Here is a 21,233-nt window from a genome sequence, read left to right on the forward strand (position 1 = left end):
ATTATTTAGCACATTTATGTTATAGTGCAGCGCGACGTGTGCGCGTGCCTCGTTCTATAAACAGCGATATTAGAACTGGATCTGACTGTCTCTTCCAACACAGATGTCGGTCACAGCAAGTTTGCTTTTGAATGAATATATCAGCTTTTCTAAATTTCCAAAGCTACATAAGGAAATCAGACAGTTAGTGGCCCCAATTCATGTGATTCAACAATAATGTTACACAACTGTTAAACTGGAAACCGTTTCATCACATGCCAAGCCTTAAAAAAACTGCAGTGGCAAAATACTCTTCATAAGTCTGAACTCAAGACCAAGGATACGTATAGTTGCACAGTGGTTTCAATAAAGTAATAGATATACACCTAAAAAAGTTACATAAATGGATATTACAAGTATATTCTTTGTGATTTAAATAGGCCAGTTTTATAACTGATGCTTTAGCAGACACCTTCTCCTGCGCCCAGACAATCATGTCTCACTTTCTTGGAGTGATCAGTGTTGCCAGATAGAGTTGAGGTTTTCCAGCCCAAACATCTGTTAAAAACCACCATATAAGACAAAAATCCACCCAATCAATATGTTGTTACAGTATATTTACTGTTTGAACATGGACGCACATCAGTACAAGCCAAGGTAATTTAACAATATGTGGAAAAACGCAGCAATCCAACAAAAATCTTCCCAGAGTTCCCAGCAAAATCAGAATGTAAACCACCCAATCTGGCCACAATGGGAGTGACGTGTGAGAGTGAAAGAGGGGTGGGCGTCATGTGACCTCAGTGTGTCAAAGTTAGAGGCTGTGAAGAGTTCTGGAAATGTTTTTCAATGTGAAAAATTGCGTCTTTGTTTGCAAATTACATCGTCATGGTAACTCAAAACGCCAATAAAAGTAATAGCACACACACATCATGATGCTGAGCCGGTCGTTTTGATATAACATCTGTGGAGGTAAACGTTGTGGTGTGGGCTACAGTACAGTTGAAGGAAGAGCAAGACCCTTGTCAGGTGATATTAATGGGTGGCTGCCTTTCTACGCAGTCCCCAATTGTCCTGATTGAGCTTTGACAGGTAGTGTTCCCACATTTAAATTAAATCCACAATGCTCAGAGAAACTACATCAGCTTGTAGTGTTCGCACATAGGCCTGTCACGATGACAAATTTTGCTGGGTGATTATTGTCTCAGAAATTATTGCGATAAACGATAATAATCTTTGAAATCTGTCAATAATTAGTAATTATTGTCAAATTTAAGAAAAAAATGTTTGTAAATTTGTTTTGCTTGTAGTATCTTTTTTGACCACCGGATGGCAGTATAAGACAGTTTGAACTGAAGGATGGGTAGTGAGGGAGCGAGCAGTGTATCGCTTTAAGAAAAATGGGAGGGAGGCCCCTGGACGTGACATGGGCTGTCTCTCCTTCCTTTTGTTGGTTCTCAAAATGGCGGACGCTCAGTGTGATTTGAGCTCTTTAGCATAGCACTTTTCACACAAAGCTTTTAATAAAAAAATCAGTAAACAAGTTCTCAGCTTCTTTTTGCAGAGAAAAACTTTTTACACAAAAGCACAAGTTTCAACCGTGAATTCTGGAGCTTCGACAAGACGGAGTTTTTTTTTTCCTCGAGGTCGGCCTGTTAGCTTAGCTTCTCAACTTAGCTGCTTTTAACAATCTAAAAACATGATTTTGGATGGTTAAGACAGGTTTTAAAGAGCAAAGAGAAAGGGAGGGATCAGTGAAGAGCACCGGAGTTGAGCCTTTTGTCATCCAGTGTCTTCAGTAGAAAGAGACGGACGAAGAAACGATAAAGCCGATAAATGAAAATGAAGTCGATAATTTTAATTGATCATGCAATTAATTGATTTATCGTTTATCGTGACAGGCCTATTCGCACATAAACACGAGTTCTGGTTCGCGCCGGAAGTTGCGCCCATAATTCACACAAGGCAGCATGGGGGTTAGGAATAATGTGGATAAACTAATTGTGACAAGTTATCCTGAGGCACAGCTTCACTCGTTCATGGCTCACTAGCGCCCCCCATTGGTTTTCATGCTCCGACATTTCTTTATTATTTTATCTTTAATCTAATAAAAACAGCTTTTTCCAAAATGGCAAACATTTTAGCTAACAGTGTCACTATTCTGTGACTAGTGTCCCTCCCCAGTATCTCTCTCACACACCAGAGCCTCAGTGCTGGGTGTGACGTGTCTGCAGGGAGGACTGGTGTCAACAATCAGCAGCCATCTGTGGGGCTGCTGCACCACGCCGACTGCTACAGACACTCCATTAGCCAAATCATAACGCCAGCCTGCAGCAGACCCAGTGAGCACCCGCTCCCCACTCCCTCCCCCACACCTCTTGGGCATTGCCAGTCCTACTTGTTAGCTCTTGGCTGCTTGGAGGACGTAATTTCAGGCTACGTTCCCTACGTGTGCGGGAGCGCGCGGGGTGTTTCTCTGTGACTCATGCGTCCTCAAAGATCCTCGGCTGCGGCGAGTCCTCAGCGAGCAGCAGCCGATCATTATTCTGTAGCTCATCGCTTCTCTTTAACGCAGCTGCGGGTCTGCTCGGGCTAAATCTGTGCTTCGGCTGCTTGTGTCTGGCCCAGCGTGACTCAGCGCCTGATACCTGCTGGGGCTCCATTACAAGAGCGGCAACACAAAGCTGCATGTGTCAACATTAATACCAGTACACGGCAGCAACATTCTGCTTTTTCCCCCGAATTTCTTCTCAGAAATGTAATTTTCTTCTTGAACATTTTGCTGCTTCAGGTGAAAATGTTATTTTTATTGTAGTATTCATTTTATTATGAACTTAAAATAAAACTTTTCACGTTCTTCCTGTTCCTCTGAACTGGCGGTTAACTAATTATGAGTAAAAAAAAAAAAGATAAAAAAGAAGCGTTATGTCGAAGTCCTCCGTCACCGAGGGATTTGAACAGTTTTGGAGACGAGTGTTTCTCTGGACTGGAATTGAACAGGTAAACCTTAATGTTTTTACTGAAACATATTCAAGTGAGTAGGAGTTACTGTGTAGAAGAATTGAGATTGTTTTTTTTTTTGCTTGTTCGAGGCAGCGCAGCGTTACAGAGTCTGGCGAAGGGAGGAAGCAATTTTATCCACCACCAGATGTAATGGTGGAGCCAGGGGGTGGCCAGTGGTGGCCTTGACCACAATAGATTAATCTTCAGCCACCCCAGTCATTTGAGGAAACTACACTTTCAAGCAATTTAAAAACTAGAAAGCATAGTTTCCTCAAACAGTTGGGTTGGCTGGTTTACACATATATGGCGGTGGCAGGCCTGGCGCAATAAACAATAAATCAATCGCATTATAAATGAAAACATCGACCTAATTTTCGTTTATCGGCTTTATTGTTTCTTCGCATCGCTCTCTTTCTGAAGACACTGGACGACAAAAAGCTCAACTCCGGTGCTCTTCACTGATCCCCCCCTTTCTCTTTTCTCTTTAAAATCTGTTTTAATCGTCCAAAATCGCATTTTTGGATCATTGAAAGAGCTATGCTGAGAAGCTAAGCTACGAGCTAACCTAACAGGCCGACCTTGGGGACAAAAAACTCAGGTCTTCTCGAAGCTCCAAAATTCACGGTTGAAACCTGTGCCTTCATGTAAAAAGTTGTTTTTCTCTGCAAAAAGAAGCTGAAAACTTGTTTAATGATTTTTTAATTAAAAGCTTTGTGTGAAAAATGCTATGCTGAAGAGCTCAAACCACACAGAGCGTCCGCCATTTTGAAAACCTAAGAAAGGAAGGAGAGCCCATGTCACATCAAGGGGCCTCCCTCCCATTTTCTTAGACATGCTGCTCGCTCCCTCACTATCCATCCTTCAGTTCAGTCTTATACTGCCATCCAGTGGTCAAAAAAAGGTACTAAAAGTAAAACAAATTAAACATTTCTTCTTAAATTTGACAATAATGACTAATTATTGTCAAATTTCAAACAATATTATCGTTTATCGCAATAATTTCTGAGACAATTAATAGCCCAGCAAAATTTGTTATTGTGACAGGCCTAGGCGGTGGCCATTTTGGATTTTGATGTCGTTAGGGACATTTTTCATGCCTAGATGTAGCCACGCCCCACAATGGAAGTTGATACTTCGCTTTATTTTTCAAGTTATTCAGCTCGCAGAACAGACGAACGGAGGTTCTTTTTTCTAATTCCCTTCTTCTCTCCGTGACAAGGGACAAAAATTGAGCTAACTCCTGTATCTCACCGGACAGCAGCTGTTGGCAACAACCTAACAGCATTCACAAGTCCACTATGTGGCTTTGCTTCTTGTGGGACTCAGTTTTTTGTGGCTCCTCGGACTGATGAAGTCCTTTGGATGAAGGATGAAACGTCTCAATAAAAAAATAAAACGTCCAGATGGTCTGACTTTGTTGGATTTTCTACCTGGATGATTGAGCATGAACTTTGATGTTTAGAACCACGTTGGCTATGACTGCCTCAGAGGAGTCGATGGTGGAGAGGGTGGACCCCAAAAACCCACCAACAGCAAACTGGTTGGTCCACTAGGTGGGTTTGCTGCTTGTGGGACTGAGTTTGTTGTGGCTCCTCGGACTGATCAAGTCCTTTGGATGAAGGACGAAACATCATAAAAAAAAAAACATCCAGATGACCTGAATGAACTTTGGATTTTCTACTTGGATTATTGAGTATGAACTTTTACATTCTCAAGGCAGTTTCCAAAATGTCTCAAAGTGTTTGCAAGCGTTCTCAATTCCCTTGTGTGTCACTGGGATTTTGAAATCGTTTAACAAACTTGCACGACTTTTCTCTCAAAATAGTCAAAGGTGTCTCAAACTCATCTCAAACCTTTCTCAATTTAGTTTCCGTGAATCGGAAAGTGCAGAAACACGGAACAGCTTTGAGACGGTCTGGTGAAACACCAAACTAAAACTGATTAGGAACTGAAAAGAGAATTTGGATTCAAACTGAGACATAATTGAGACATTCTGAGAATTAATTGCAATGAAAAATGCAGAAATGTTGCGTAAAAGCTGCAGTTCATTTTGCAGCTACATGCTATATGTCACGTGTCGTAATTACCCAAATCGGTGAGATTCCAAGTGTGAAAACTGTATTTTCCCACAACATAGTGTCAATTAGTCGTCAACAATTACAGCAAGTTACGAGATTTTCATTTTTGTTTACATTAGCATCTAGGCTACATTGAGATATCGCATTACTTCAAATGAAACGGTTTCCATCACGGTGAAGAGCTACATTTAGAAAATAAATGTTGAGAAATGCAGCTTATCTTTTTCTTCTGCTGGTTGAAGTTGTCGATGATGACGCCAATAAACAGGTTAAGAGTGAAGAAGGAGCCGAAGATTATGAAGATGACGAAGTAGAGGTACATGTACAGGTTCACTTCATAGTCAGGCTGGTCTTCCAACTAGAAGCAAAACGATTGAAAGGTGTTAATGTTTTTTATGTCAATTCCCTAAAGACATAGATGGAGTTACATATAAAGTAAATGAACATGAAAATTAAGCTTACCGTTTATTTTTCTTGTTTTAAATGACACTTTAAAGCATTAAGTGACTTACATTTCTGGAGTCCACAGCTGCGTACATGATGTCCATCCAACCTTTAAATGTTGCCTATGTAAAAAAAAAAAAAAAAAAAAAAAGAAGGAAGAAGTTTGTTTTAGGTTTTAGTCACATCCTTCATCTCTCCAAGGCTGGTCATTTTCGTCAATCAGAAAAAGTACAGATGGACATTTCTGACGATTGTTGCTTATAAGAACTATTCATTATTCAAATACTTTCAGATTTTTGTGGACACAAAGTAACTCAAATATGTAGTATCAATGGGGCATTTTACAGCTGTAGCAGTTGTTTGTTTCTACTGGTGCCCATATCCAGCCATCACTGTGCGAGAGGAGGGGTACACCCTGGACAGGTCACAAGTTCATCACAGGGACACATGGAGACAAATGAGAAACAACCATTCACTCTCTCACTCACACCTAGGGACAATTTAGTTACCAATCAGCCTAACACAATGGTTCCCAACACTGGTCCTTGAGGAACACCATCCTGCATGTTTTGTTTCCCTGCTTTGTCTCGTCTGATTTAAATGAATCTGTGATTAACGGGCTTCTGCAGAACATAAGGAAGTAATTAAATCACTGAATCAGGTGTGTTGGAGCAAGAAAACAACTAAAACATGCAGGATGGTGTTCCTCAAGGACCTGGGTTGGGAACCATTGGCCTTACATGCGTGTTTTTGGTCTGTGAGAGGAAATCGGAGTACCCAGAAAAAACCCATGCATGCACGGAGAACATGCAAACTCCACCCAGAAAGGCCCATGGCAGGGATTTGATCTGATGACCTTCTCGCCGAGAGTCGGCAGCTCTATGAACTGCACCATCCTACGGACCTACAGTAGAATTAGACCATCTAGACCATCTTATTCCTTCAGAAAATGAAACTAAACCAATAAAATCAGTAACAAGTTAATATAAAATGAAATGGCACATGTAGAATGGACACCAGAGGGCATGCTTTACATGGTCGCATCATGAGTGGAGCCATTGTGTTATCAGATAGTTGCCAGAGTGCCTGACAAATGGTAAAAACAGTGAGTGAAGGTCAGCAAAGAGGATGTCACATTAAGACAGCATCACCAGCCTGATTCACATGGTGGTTGGACTGTGGGTTCACATGAAGCAGGCGGTCATGACATTTGTAAAACCCAGCTTGTGGGGTGTTCAGATGTTGGAATCAGTGGATACTGAAGGAACTGAAGGTTTCAGAACCCAAGGCAGACAACATCAACAAAAGATTGTCAAATTGTTCGCAAAGAATTGCAGACCCCTTTAAAGTCTGCCGTCCGGGGACAGATGTTGGACTCTTTAAAACAGCGTAGGTCATTCCACACTGCGTCTCAACAACTGGCATCAGACAGACTGAAGGTTCATTGGCTCCTGTTCCAAAAAAAAGCAGAGACTGCTGCATTTGAAGTGGTGCCAGGATGCATAAACTAAAGATGAACTGCCATCATATGTTTAGAGATGAGCCTCAGTTCTGTATTACCTTAGATAAACTTTAACGAGTATGGCAGCAAAAGAGGGGAGAGGATCGACCTTGTTGATGTTGTAGAGACGCACCAATATTAATCCAGGCATTACAAGGATGACAATCATACGGACTGACGTCAGGTCACCTTTGGTCAAAATTCTGGGGACTATAATAACACAGCAGTGACATCCTGTGACCTCATGTCTTACCCTTTCAGAGACAGCAACCTGGTACAGTCGTTAAACAAGAAAGCGCCTGTCCACGTTTGTTTATGGACCACCTTTGACACGTTGAAAGCCTTCAGCCAAGTCCCTTGACCTTGCTCCAATTGAGCATGTATGGGATGAGCCCAGATGTCAACCACTATCCAGTGCTATCAGCTGGTCCTCAGAAACCAGTAAAACAACAGCTGTGCCAGCGATACAACAGCTGTATAACTCCAAACCAGGACCAAGGAGGTGCTAGCTACATCCTACTGACAAGGCACCAGGAATACAGTAGTTCCTCGGTACTTTGCTGTTTGACTTTCATGGAGTCACTCTTTGGAGGGTTTTCAACGTAAGCTTGTGCGCACGACACACGATTGGCTGATTGATGAAGGCGACCAACCAGAGCATTGTGCTGAGTGGCAGACTGGCCATAAGGAGCACTGCAACATTTCCCAGTGGATCAAGGAGGAATAAAGGCTCGGTTCGGGTCGCGCTTGATTATTTTAAATAAACAATCCCTGCCACTTGTGTGGCTCACTCAAATATAAGACAGACCCCCTCGCCCCCTTCTTTCTTTTTCCGACGCTGTCCTTTGCTGTGACAGCTTCAGAAAAAGAAAGGAGGGTGGGGGGGTCTGTCTTATACCTGAGCGAGCTGTACAAGTGGCAGGGATTGTTTATTTAAAATAATCAAGGGTGACCTGAATTGAGCCTTTATTCCCCCTCTGTGATGACGGAGCGGGCCAGGCCACCGGGAAATGTCTCAGTGCTCCCGATGGCGAGTCTGTGCCGGCGATTGGATCAGTAACCGTAGCCATAGTCTGTCTGCTCTCTTTCACTGTGCTCTTTTAGAGCGTTTAGAACATTGTTAAGAACATTGCAAGAGTGTGGAAAGGAGTAAACTGTTGGGGGAAGAATCAGTTTTGTTGTGCGTTTCCTTGATTGATGAAGCATTCTGGACCAAAGGCGAAACGTTTCAGCACCAAAAAAAAAGAAACTGTCCAGATGACCTGACTGAAAAATGTTAGATTGCATACCTGAATTATTGTGCATGGACTTTGTTAGTGTGGGAAGGGTTTATAAAGCTTTAAAATAAATATACATATATACTAAAATAAATATAACATCCTTACTTGGTGGATTTTCACCTATCGCAGGGGTGTCTGGAACGTAACCCCCGTGATAAGTGAGGGACTGCCAACTCTGGTAACCATTTGCTCAGATTTAGTAATCATTACAATGAAGTGGCATGAACTTTCAACTCATTCAGTTTGATTCAATTTTCAGTACGGTCTGGGGAAATTAACATTTTCGGTGAGTTAGCCCTGTGACCTTGTGCAGGATAAAACCCATAGATAAATGGACCAGACTAAAGATTTCTATCACAGATCATTCCAATACATTCATACTTTAACCGCTAGTGCCACACGTGTCACTGAGGCCAAACGTACCACTTGTAGCAGGGCCAAATAACCAGCCCCAACATTGTCAAAGTTGATTTTGACGTTCTTCCAGCGTGCACTGTCATTGACCAGGCTCAGGCACTCGCTCTTGTTATTGACGACGGTGATGGGGAAGGGCTCGTCCGTGGTGGTGTTGACGCAGTAGTAGTACTTCCCTGCGAAAAGGTTCACGCCCATGATGCTGAAGATGAGCCAGAAGATGAGGCAGACCAGGAGCACGTTCATGATGGAGGGGATGGCCCCCAGCAGGGCGTTAACCACAACCTGAAGAGGTCGAAGCACACGCACATTCAGGATCCTCCCGTCGCTCAAACAGGTCTGTACTTACTGTCCGATTTTTGGCTTTTAGGATAATCGTATTTGATCTAACACATTAACTGTTTTGTATGAACCACACACATATCTACAAAGAAAATTTAACAGGACAGTTTGGAAGAAGAAGGTGGATAGGTGAACAAGTACATTTGATAGGTAAAAAAGCAAAACAGAAAAAAACCTTAGAGAGGCGGGATGAAGTCACAACATTTTGTTTGACTGTAAATGAAAAAAGACACACAACAAAGTAAAAATTACAGGTCAAAGGCACCACACGAGCAACGTCAGAAAACAAAGCCTGAGAACAGTGATATACAGTAATCCATTGACACGGTGTGAGCATGCAGATAGAAGAGCGGTGTCGATCGGCCAGAGGAGGACATCTTCAGAGAAGTTGCAGCAAGCATGCAGTCTTACAGGCAGGACCCCCCCTAACCAGCCACTTAACAACATTCTGTCTGTAAAAAGAAAGATGCCAGAACTGAGATAAATCAAGAAAATGAGAAAATGATTTTTTCCCTTTAGCACATTTAAGCGGACAACGAGCAAAGACAGAGATTATTTGTCAAGCTTTGAGGCATGGAAACAGAAAAATGTGATAAGAATGCAGTTCTTGTGAGAAAATTGTGGGCTAACTGAAAACAGCAACAGGAAGTGTAGCGTCAACAGGTTATGTTGGTGGTTTTGTTAATTAACAAACCATTAAAAAAATTAATCTTCTAATTTTGTCCGATAGGGGTGTAATGGTATGCCTCCGTCATGGTTCAGTACGCACATCTGTATGAGGGTGACAGATCACAGTGTTTCCCCTACCATTATCCAAAGAGGGCGCCCCGCCCTGTCAACTGAACTGAGCGGCGAGGATAAGCAGTTCAGATCTAGCATTAGTACCATAATGCTCCACTGACCCCCCCACACCAAATATTATTACCAAATAATCCTGTTGTAGAGTATAACTCTCCCAGAAGCAGAGAGAAAATAAAAATAAACTACCCGTGTTAAAAGGGAGGATCTAAGCGCAGAGGTTCCCAGCACTCGTCCTTGAGGAACACCATCCTGCGTGTTTTAGTAGTTTCTTTCTCCAACACACCTGATTTGAATGAATGGGTGATTTACAGGCTTCTGCAGAACTTAAAGAAGTAGTTAAATCACTGAGTCAGGCAAGTCGGAGCAGAAAAACAACAAAAACATTCAGGATGGTGTTCCCCAAGGACCAGTGTTGGGAACCTTTGTAAAGTAGTCTGTAATGGACAGTGATGCAGGATTCATAAACTAGTAAATTCACACAAAAAAATGTTAAATATGTTTTAATCCAATCTAAACTGTAAAACTTAAAGAAAATTATATATTTTTAGAAATAAATTACACAAAAATACAAAAATTAAATGAAATAAAACAAAAAGTTTTGCAGAGTTTGTTTAAATAATTAGATCCCGGTTTCATGCTAAATAAAAAGCAACTCAACCTAATGCTTTTCAAGGTGTTGCTTACTTAATACACCATACCTGCACCTCTCCGCACCCTCTGCTGCAGCCGTCTTCATCAGCGGCACATTTCTTTCAGCTGATTTGAACGTTCCTTCCTTGTTTGGTGATTTAGTATCTTTCTCTGTTTTTGTTCCTGTCAGGGCTGATGAATATCGCAGCGGTGATCACCCGTGACTGATGTATCTTCCGTCAGTTCACTGCACCCATCCAAAACATCTATACTAACCATCACGGTACAAATACACATACCCTTACACCCCTATTGTCCAAGTGCCATATTTTACATTATGTTGATGCATACTTATCTGAAAAGTATTTTGTTTTAGGGCAGCGTTAACTTATTGTAGGTAAAGTTTATTGTAGAAAACTGACAACTCAACTGCCTGTAATAGTGTGAACGTTGATGAAGCATTCACTCCATTGCGATCCATTTTTCTTCCGTACGTTTTTCAGTGTCGTCCCGCAGTTTTTGTGCCATTTCAACAAACCATGTATCAAAACGTTCAGCTCTTTCAGGACAATCCTGCTATGACTTTTGGTATTGGTGCAACTTTAGCCTTTTCTGACATTTTTTTCTCATAGAAAATGAATTGAGCTCATTTTTCATCCTTCAAATCTTTAGATCTGTTTACAACCTTTTACTGGTCCTTTCACATTTTGTTTTGCTTCAGCTTCTTTCAGCTTCCTGGTGCAAATAAAAAAAATCTGCTAATTTCAGCTGTTTTGTGCTCCTTTCAGATTATTTCTGCTAGCTACATTTTTGTGCTTCTGCAAACTTCTTTCTGCAAATTTCAGCTTGTTCTGTTCCTTTCAGCTCATTTATGCAATTTTCATCTTTTTCTGCTATTTCAGCTACTATTTAGCTGTTTTATGCAAATTCGAGCTTTTCCAGATAATTCCACATGTTTTGCACTCATTTAAACTTTTTTCAGCCTAATTCAGCAAAAATATGCTCTCTACTTCCTTCTAGTAATTTAAGCTTCTTTCTAAAACTTTAGCTGTTTTTTGTTGCTAATTTAAGTTTTTTTCAGGTCATTTCTACTTTCTGTACTCATTTAAGCTTCTTTCAGCCAAATGGGGCAAACCTTTCTGCTAACAAATTTGTTCTACCTTTTCAGCTACCATTTAGCATTCTTAGCTAATTTCAGCTGTTTTCAGATAAATTCAAGTTTTTCATGGTAATTTTTGCAACTTTCAGCCAAATTAACATATTTATGGTAATTTCAGCTTGTTATGCTTCTTTCAGCTTTTTTCTGCTAGCTTCAGCTTTTTCTGCTATTTCAGCTATTTAGCTGCTTGTGCTAATTCTAGCCTTTTCTGCTAATACCACATTTTTTGCACTCATCTGCACTTTTTTCCCCAGCCTAATTCAACAAATATGTGCTCTCTCCACTTCCTTCTGGTAATTTAAGCTTCTTTCTAAAATTTTTGCTGCTTTTCAGTAGTTATTTTTGTTGTTGTTTGTTGCTAATTTAAGCTTTTTTCAGATCATTTCCACTTTTTGCGCTCATTTATGCTTCTTTCAACCTAATTGGGCAAATGTTTCTGATAAGTTAAGCTTCTTCTACTTTTTCAGCTACCATTTTAGCATTTTTTAAGCTAATTTCAGCTGTTTTCAGATCAATTCAAGTTTTTCATGGTAATTTTTGCTACTTTCAACATAATTGACATCTTTATGGTAGTTTCAGTCTGTTATGCTCATTTCAGCTTTTTTCTGAAAATTTCATCTTTTTCTGCTATTTCAGCTACTATTTAGCTGTTTATGCTAGTTTGAGCCTTTTCAGCTAATGCCAGATCTTTTAGCTAATTTCAGCCGTTTCCGCTTCCTTCTGGTAGTTTAAACTTATTTCTGCCTTTTCAGCTACTTTTCAGTTTTTAGTTAAATTCCTAATTTCTGTTAATTTAAACCTAATTCAGCAAAAATGTGCTCTATCTGCTTTCTTCTGCTAATCAAGTCTTGTCTTTCATTTCAGCTACAATTCAGCATGTTTTTAGCTCATTTCAGCTGTTTTCAGATAAATTAAAGTTTTTCATGGTAATTTTTGCTACTTTCAACTTAATGAACTTCTTTATGGTAATTTCAGCTTGTTATACTCCTTTCAGTTTTTTTCTGCTAGTTTCAGCTTTTTTGGCTATTTCAGCTACTATTTAGCTCTTTATGCTAACTTTAGCCTTTTCAGCTAATTCCACTTTTTTTCTCATTTCAGCCTTTTTCACTTTAGTGAAAGCTTCTTTTTGCTTTTTCAGCTATTTATTTTTTTGCTAATTTAACTTCTTTTTTATTCTAATTTCCTAATTTTTGTACTTAATTTCTGTTAATTTATACTCATTTCGACAAAAAATTATTATTTCTGCTTTCTTCTGCTAATCAAGTCTTGATCTTTCATTTCAGCAAGTTTTTAGCTAATTTCAGCTGTTTTTCAGCAAGTTCCTCAGCAATAAAAATTCACACTGTATTTTCACAGGAAATACAATTTCTCTAGTTTTTATTTAATGTCATGCAACTCACTGGGCTCTACTTTTACTTTATAGGGCAATGCTTTACATAATTCATACGTTTAAACATTTTTACAGAAATTATATTTCTATCTCCCCACTGCCATAAAAGTAATTAAAGTACATTTTTAATTACAAATGTAGTTCTCATTCAAGTTGAAATAATGCCAAGAGTTCAGGTGAAAATATTAATGCCTTTGACTTCACACAAAGGTAAAGGCTTGTACATTCCCAGCAAACACTTTAAAAACATGTAGTAAGGCTCGCTAACATGCAGGTCATCTATTGCGTTTCCTAAGTAATGGAGGTAGTTTCAGCAAAAACGAGAACAGTTTTGACTTTTAAAGCCTGTCGAGGCAGTTTGTGCTTTAATATGTTTGCAGCTAGCCCACAGACAATCATGGTGCACAAGTGGATCTGCGTCGCGAGTCCCCCCCCCCCCCCTTGTTTTCTTACCCTCATGCCCTCAAACCGAGACAGGGCCCTCAGGGGCCGGAGGGCTCGCAGTGTCCTCAGAGTTTTGATGGCGCCGAGCTCAGAGTAGCCCAGAGCGTTTGCTACGAGGCTCACCAAGGACACCTGGGAGACGATAATGTCAAAGACAAGCGGGGTGAAAGGTGAGAAGTAAAAGGGGGTCGTTTGCACCGTGTCACCCTGCGAGTTTAAAGACCGTTAAGTGGATGTTAATGATGAGGCTGCTGCAAAGTTAAGGATAAAAAAAATAAATTAATATCAGATGGAGAGTTGTTAAACAATAAAATATTCATCATATTGTAAACGGTTCTTTTCAAATTTGCAGATTTAGTTTTAAATACAGTTTGTCCCCGAGATGCTCCGATACTGTGTGAGGGTACAGCTACAAGCTAGCAGAGCTCACCACGTTAGCACAATGCTACCACCACGTGTCCAGTGTTCTCCGATCCTGGTCCTCCAGGGCCACTATCCTGTATGTTTTAGATGTTTTTCTGCTCTAACACACCTGATTCCATTGAATAAGTGATTAACAGTACAAAAATGCTCAGTCAAGTCATCTGGACTGTTTCTTTTTTGTAGAAAGACATTTTGCCCTCTATCCAGAGGGCTTCATCAGTCTGAGGAGTCCCAAGTAAACTGTTTCCCCATCAAGCAGTACACCCCTTAAGTGGACCAAACGGTTTGCTGGAGATAAGATAAGTGATTAACAGGTTTCAGCAGAACTTGAAGACCTGTTGAAGAGCAGGGAAGAGTCTAAAACATGCAGGATAGTGTCCCTTAAGGACCAGGATTGACAACCACTGGTATAAGTGGTTTCCATGACCTTGTCATGAACAGGCCTGGGCTATGCTTCAAATCAGTCCTGCTTCAAATTCTCAATGATCAAGCCACCATGCTCCATCCAGGACCCAGAATACTAATACATAGTATACTGTTTGTCCCATAGTCTAAATACAAACGTCAGGGCGACCGGGACTTTTTGGTCACCTCACCCAAACTGTGGAACCAACTACTGCAGGACTTGAGCTCATCACTGATCTGGGCCTTTTTTAACAACTACACTCAGGCATTTTTGTATTGTGTTTTTAACTTTTGAACTGTGAAGTACTTTGTGCACCTTTTGGCTGTTGTTAAGGGCTCTATAAATAAATGTTGACTGCATGATTGATGTGCTGAAACCACACTGATAAACCACCATAACCTCACTGTGGAAGTTTGTGCTACTCAAGTCAAATTTATTTATAAAGCACACTTAAAAACAGCAGGTGTTACCAAAGTGCTTAACAATAAAATCAATGGCAGTAGTTAAAAAAAACAAAAAAAACAAAATGTAATTAAAAGTATCAAAAGAAAAACATAAAAACGCAAAACATTGACATATTAAATCAAATCACACTGTGTTAAAAGCCAGGGAAAACAGGTGTGTTTTAGAAAAGATTTAAAAACGGGAAGTGATAACAGAAGAGGTCCAAGAATCGAGCCCTGTGGAACCCCGCAGGAATGAGAGGCTGAAGCAGATGAAATATTACCAACATTAGCACAAAAGCTCCTGTCACTCAGATAAGAATGGAACCATTCTAATGTTGCAACTGTAATCCCAACCCAATGTTCTAACCACAATAAAAGGATACTGTGGTCAACAGTATCCTTTACGCTAGCTCAAAACTCTTGAGAACCTCTATCATGTTTAATGTGTACCCAATTGGTTTCTTAATACGGGCCTGAATACCTCGCTAAGACATTCCAAAGACCATCTACTACATCCTAGTGGGGTTGCCATCCAGTGGGAAGGTTAACTCTGAATATTGTGATTGAAGAAAAAAAAAAATCAACATAGCTCCTGGTATCTATCAAAGAAGACAAAAGTTACTTGATAGTTTAGAAGCTATAACAACTGAATGTACGTACATCTACAATAAGGAAGTCAAGCCAGCACCAAGCGTTGGTGAAGTACTTGACGAAGCCGTACGCCACCCACTTCAGCAGCATTTCCAGGATGAAGATGTACGTGAACACCTTGTCTGCGTACTCCAGCACTGTCTTGATGGTTCGCCGCTGCTCGATGTAAACATCCTCAAATGCCTACACACAACATCAACAGAAACAGAGTTGCGTGCATGTGAAAGATTAATAATAAATGCATGGAGAAGTTATGATCTCCTAAAAGAGAAGATTTCAGCTCAGGTGAGTAAAGGTAAAATGTATCATCTGTGACTGGAATGTAACTTTGTGAAATAAAGAGCTACTTACCAGCGCTCCACTGCTGAGCAGGATCATGAATATGATGAAGGATTCAAACCAGTTGTGCTCCACTATGATAAAGCAGGTTTTTCGGAGAGTCCACCAGCTCTTGAACCAGCCTACGTCCTCGCTGACCTGACAGCACTGGAACCTACGGACGCAGCCTACAGGAACAATAAGGATGGACACATATAATGGGCGCATTTCGCACTTGGTTCCATCTTGTGCCCTAGATGACAAAGGTGGGAATGAATAGCTCAAAAAGAACAGCAGACAGCATTCAGAAGTGGTCTAAGAGTCATGTGACCAAAATCCAAAACCCAGAGGAGTTCAAGCTACTCAGACATGCCACCATGAAAGTGATGCATTCATGTTTTACTGTGGTCTACAGACATGTTTTACAGATTTATCATGTTCTGGATGACTGAGAATCTACAACCTCAAAGTTCATGCTCAAATGATCCAGGTAAAAAAAAAAATCCAACAAAGTTCAGTCAGGCCATCTGAACGGTTTCTTTTTTGTTGTTGAGACGTTTCGTCCTTCATCCAAAGGACTTCATCAGACCAAGGAGCCACAACAAACTCAGCCCCACAAGCAACTGACCACTTTGGCTATGGCTGCCTCAGAGGCGTCGATGGGGGAGAGGGCGGGCCACAGAAACCATCTTATCACCAGGAAACTGGTGGGCCCACTATGTGAGTGTGCTGCTTGTGGGTCTGAGTTTGTTGTGGCTCCTCGGAATGATGAAGTCCTTTGGATGAAGGACGAAACGCCTCGACAACAACAACAAAAAAAATAATGCATGCAGATGATCTGACTTACCGTATTTTTGGCTGTATAAGTCACTTTTTTTTTGTGCATAATTTGCATGTCCTGTGACTTATAGGCCGAAGCAACGTATTTATGGATTTTCCCCATATTTATAAACCAATTTTTGGCTGAGATATGACCGTTTTCATTCATTCTGACTGAAAATATTGAACACTACCATTTTCAGCCACTAGATGGCACTCGAGTAGTAAGACATGCCATTGTATCATGTAATAGGTACAAGTGGCTATTAATGTCACAATCAGCTTGCCATAATCAGCCACCGCCATCTGCCTGGGACAACCGTCAGATCAGCTTCATTTCGCTGCGTCGCCTTGACAAAATGCAGCTAATTTGACCATTGAAGTGCATTTATTAAGTAAACGTTCAACTGAGACATACCTCAACTATAAAGTCACCTAAACAAATAATTGTTTTTAGGTGTTTATCTTGTTAAATTTCAAAGAAATGCACAGCGATGCGCGTGCCCGCTTTCGCAAATCGGGTTTTAAAATGCAGCTGATTTGACCGTGAAAGTGCATTTATTAAACAAACATTAGATTGAGACACACATTTACTATAATTTCGAGCAAACAAATAATTGTTTAAGTGTTAATCTTATACAATTCTTGTTGAAGTCCTCCTGTGCATGCTCACGCAGCCGCCATTTGGAAGCCAATCGATTTTTGGCACAACATCGGCCTACATTTCCAGGTTGTGGTGACGTAACAAACACGACAGATGCAACGTACACTGCGAAGACACGTATTTATGGATTTTTCCACTTTATTAGACATATTTGGACTGATGCGACTTATAGGGCGGTGTGACGTGTACGGTGGAAAATACGGTAACTTTGTTGGATACAAGAAAACCCTACATTTGACTTTTTGTTTTAGCTTATTAAACACAAAGTTAATGCTTTGTACTCCTCATGAGTAATTTGTGGATTTAGCATTTGCTGTGTGTCAGATAAAATGTCAACTTTGATCATTAGCGTTCACTGTCAAACAGACTAGTATAACAGACTGGTGTTGAGCATAAGCATTTAAATCAATTTACTCGTTGACATAAAACCACTCTGGAAATGGTCTACCTCTTCTATCCAACTACGAATCACCCTTCATGTCTAGCACAGACTGTAATTTTCACCTTCTGTGAAGCAGGCCTCTGGATCCAGAGACTCCTCTGGTTCCAGTTCCACTGATTCAGCACCATCTCCTGGGGGTCGAATATCAACCGTGCTCCCCTCCGATGAGCTCAAAGGCTGTGGGTCGACGTCAAGCTTCTGAATGGACGAGGTAGAAGATGACAGAACACAGTCACATGGAAAAACTGAGGTGCGCTGGTCATAGGAGCCAACCTTCTGAGCTGATTATCGTGATTCTCCATTCACATGTACTCCAGTGCCACCACTATATACCTTAGAGTGGAGAGTAGGCACTGAAAAAGCTCAGAGTTGGGCTCTTTAAAAGTCATCATGACTGTTGCATCATCATCGCATGCAGCATCTATCAAATGTACCTACAGGCTTTGGTATTGTTTTATCTGATGACTTCAAATCAGGTTATGTGGCAAAGGGAGGTTAGTGTTACGGAAATGCACTGTGGGTACGTTTGATGTGACCTCAGTTCGAGGAAGAGTGCATGCAGTATTCCAGTGCATTACCAATCCAAGCCTGAAATAGTATCAAGCAGAACATGGGTATTTTCATGTCCACTGAAAAAGAACCCCGAATAATGTTCATTCTAGTTCTAGTCCCAATTTCCAAAGTCTCGTTCATGAGTTCTCTTCCCGTCCTCAGACCTAAAACCCACCCCCTGTAAAGCTGTAAAACATTTTCCTCAGTGGCATGAAAACACGTTTTGTTTTGTTTTCTCCCCATTCCTTGAAAGCAGTGTCAAAGCTTCTTCTTTTTGTGCTGAAGTAGACGGATAACCACATTAGCTTACCAGCAAAAACCAGTACTGTGCACTGTTTAAAAGACAGCATGTGGTATGGTGTATTTTTAGTCCCATATAAAGAAACATACTGAATTGGCACCCAAGCATACCCAGAAAACATACAGGATTACATAAAGGAACTAGTGATTTTTGTCCTTTTGTATTAAAAAAAAAAAGATGACAAGACAAGTGTTACTACTTGCTCAATATGCACCATCCTAATTAGTTTTTAAATCGATGTTATGTTAAAAAAAGCCTAAATAGCTGAATTCTAAGCACTAAATTATATCACAATATTGTCTGTATAAAGTGAGACTTATTAGTGACATGAGTCCCCCTGTCTTGTTTTTCTTTATGCAAATACGTTGTAGTTCTCATATCTGATCTGACTGATCCTTAAAATTCAAATTAGAAGTCTGTCAAATAAATGAAAATGAGGTAAATAATTTTCATTTATTATGCGATTAATTGATTTATCGCGACAGGCCTAATAAATCCTATAGCTAGGCTTGTTGTGGTGCTATAGGCTTAGACTACAAGAGGACAAACTGACATCATGTCTTAAAATTAATTGTTAAAATTGAATAGTTTTCATTTGATACTATTTCTATCTTAACGTGATTCTCGACCTGCCACTGTGTATCTGTTCCTCTTTCCTGTTCCTATCAAACCCAGCCGATCAAAGCAGATTGGTCGAAGCTTGTCCTGAGCCTGGTTCTGCTAAAGGTTTCTTCCTCATGAGGGAGATTTTCCTTTCCACTGTTGCCTTCAAGCTTCCTCCAGACGATGTGTGCGATGACATTAGATAAATAATGTTAACTGACTTTTTATGTGTATGTATGTTTCTATTCAGTGCCCTGAGATGACTTCTGTTGTGACTTGGCACTTTATAAAAAAAACTGAATTGAAAAAATACCCAGAATTACTTCATTTTGGGCGCTAAAATACATCACGATATCATCTGCATATGGTGAGACCTTTTGGGTGACATGAGGCCTCCTGTCTGTCTGTCTTTGTAAAAAGATAATGTTTTTAATTTTGTGTTTTGTCCAGCTGAAGTGGGGAACATTGGGACATGTCATCCTAGACAGTGCAGCAGCCCTGATTGCCGTGGGACCCAGCTAATACGGAGTGGGAATGATGGAAGCATGCTGCTTGCGAGTGCATTGCTTTTGGAAGGATACTCGTGTTTTGTTTTGTTTTTCCTCCGTCAGCAGAAACAAATCCATTGGATCTCTTCTGGGTGTTTCTTTCAAAAATTACAGGTATTTAAAAAAAAAAAAGATTGCTTTACCTTAATTTAACAACTTGAGACAATCGCAGTGGAACAAAAGTGGATAACACAGGAATATTTGAACAAAGAGCCACTTCACAAAAATGTGTACACCCATCATCTCTACAAAGTACTGAAACTGCCAAAAGAACACAGAAATATACAAATATATAAATGGATCAATAAAATGGCCAGTTTTTATTCCTGTCTTTCTTTTTCACATTTCCCTGCTTTTACTACTAGCTTGATTAATTTATTAAAATGTATTTTACATTTTCATTTTATATAAGTAAATATTTGCATTCTTTATTTATTTATGCATTAGTTCCTGATTGGTGATCAGTGCCACGGCTTCATAATCCTATAGCTGCAGGTTTAAGCCCAAGTTGCGTGAGGAAAGGTGTCCGGAATTACGTCTTTTTGCGAGTTCACTTATTGTGGAGACCCCCATAGAGAGGAAGAGCCAAAAGTGAAATAATAATGTGCACTTTTTTCCTGTTTCTATTTCTGACCGTTTGCCATTTCTGCATGCTTATCATCTTTGTTATGTAAATGAAGAGAGTTGTCTTTCAGAGTGTGTCTTCAAATGAGCACATTACAGCAACAGAAGCAGGAGCTACATAAGCTAAAAGTTTCAATAGCAATAGCTGATTCCCAAAACATTAGTTAAAATTCTGTCCATTGGGTTATTTAGTTTCTTGCTTTAGGTCAAAAAACAACTGTACTTGTAACAGAAGAATTAAAGGCTGAGCAAACCCAAGCCCAGGAAATGTAAAATTACAAAATAATTAAACACTACCATTTGTGTTTGCTGCTCCGCTCATTTAGCTCTAGTTTAGTTTGTCCACATTCAGAAAAGCTCTACAAGTTGCAGATTGCGCCACTGACAAATTTCTGAAAATTTATCAGTTGGACTGCAACAATCAGCTGTATTAAAAACTTATAATCCAGTGGTTCAATTTCATAAATTTGAACCACATAAATAATCACTTTTTATTACTTTGTTATGACACATATAGCAGTTTTTATTTGATAAACTATTTTTTTAAAGCAAGATGAGCTCATTTTAATGCCAAAGGGGCTAGCAGCTAGCGTTGTCTCTATTGCATTGTGCAATTCTTTCATGTCAAACTGAAACATGACATGTACTCTTTCATGTGCATCGCAAAGAAACGCACACAAAAAACCACTATAAAAGATATGATCAGAAGAGTAAAAAATAATAAAATGGGGAATAACACGGAAATAAATCTATCTCTATATTTAAAACATACACTGATCAAATGAAACTATACATTGCAACACGAGAGGAAATATATAAATAGGAACTGTATTTTCCCTAGTGTTTCCACTCATAGTAATTTATTTTTTGTTGATGGGGAATGAGGATGGGATGGAGTCACATCTGTGTTGCCTGCTCGCTAGCTTAGTGCTATGCTGTGTTGCCTGCCCACTAGCTTAGTGCTATGCTGT

The 21,233-nt window shown here is 40.0% G+C and overlaps 1 protein-coding gene across 1 annotated transcript in view; it reads right to left on the minus strand.

The window, feature by feature from the left end:
• The window catches only part of LOC119428911 (sodium channel protein type 2 subunit alpha), a 79,710-nt gene that overhangs the window by 7,947 nt on the left and 50,530 nt on the right, over positions 1-21,233 (minus strand). Inside the window, exons 18-24 of the mRNA XM_037696608.1 lie at positions 17,697-17,832; positions 15,743-15,897; positions 15,401-15,574; positions 13,475-13,597; positions 8,709-8,984; positions 5,573-5,626; positions 5,281-5,418 (exon numbers count right to left, since the gene is read on the minus strand). Of these exons, the coding sequence (XP_037552536.1) occupies positions 5,281-5,418; positions 5,573-5,626; positions 8,709-8,984; positions 13,475-13,597; positions 15,401-15,574; positions 15,743-15,897; positions 17,697-17,832 (1,056 nt within the window). The remainder of the gene's footprint in view (positions 1-5,280; positions 5,419-5,572; positions 5,627-8,708; positions 8,985-13,474; positions 13,598-15,400; positions 15,575-15,742; positions 15,898-17,696; positions 17,833-21,233) is intronic.

Source organism: Nematolebias whitei, chromosome 23, assembly GCF_014905685.2.
Source record: "Nematolebias whitei isolate Nwh7 chromosome 23, NemWhi1, whole genome shotgun sequence".
Lineage (NCBI taxonomy): Eukaryota > Metazoa > Chordata > Actinopteri > Cyprinodontiformes > Rivulidae > Nematolebias > Nematolebias whitei.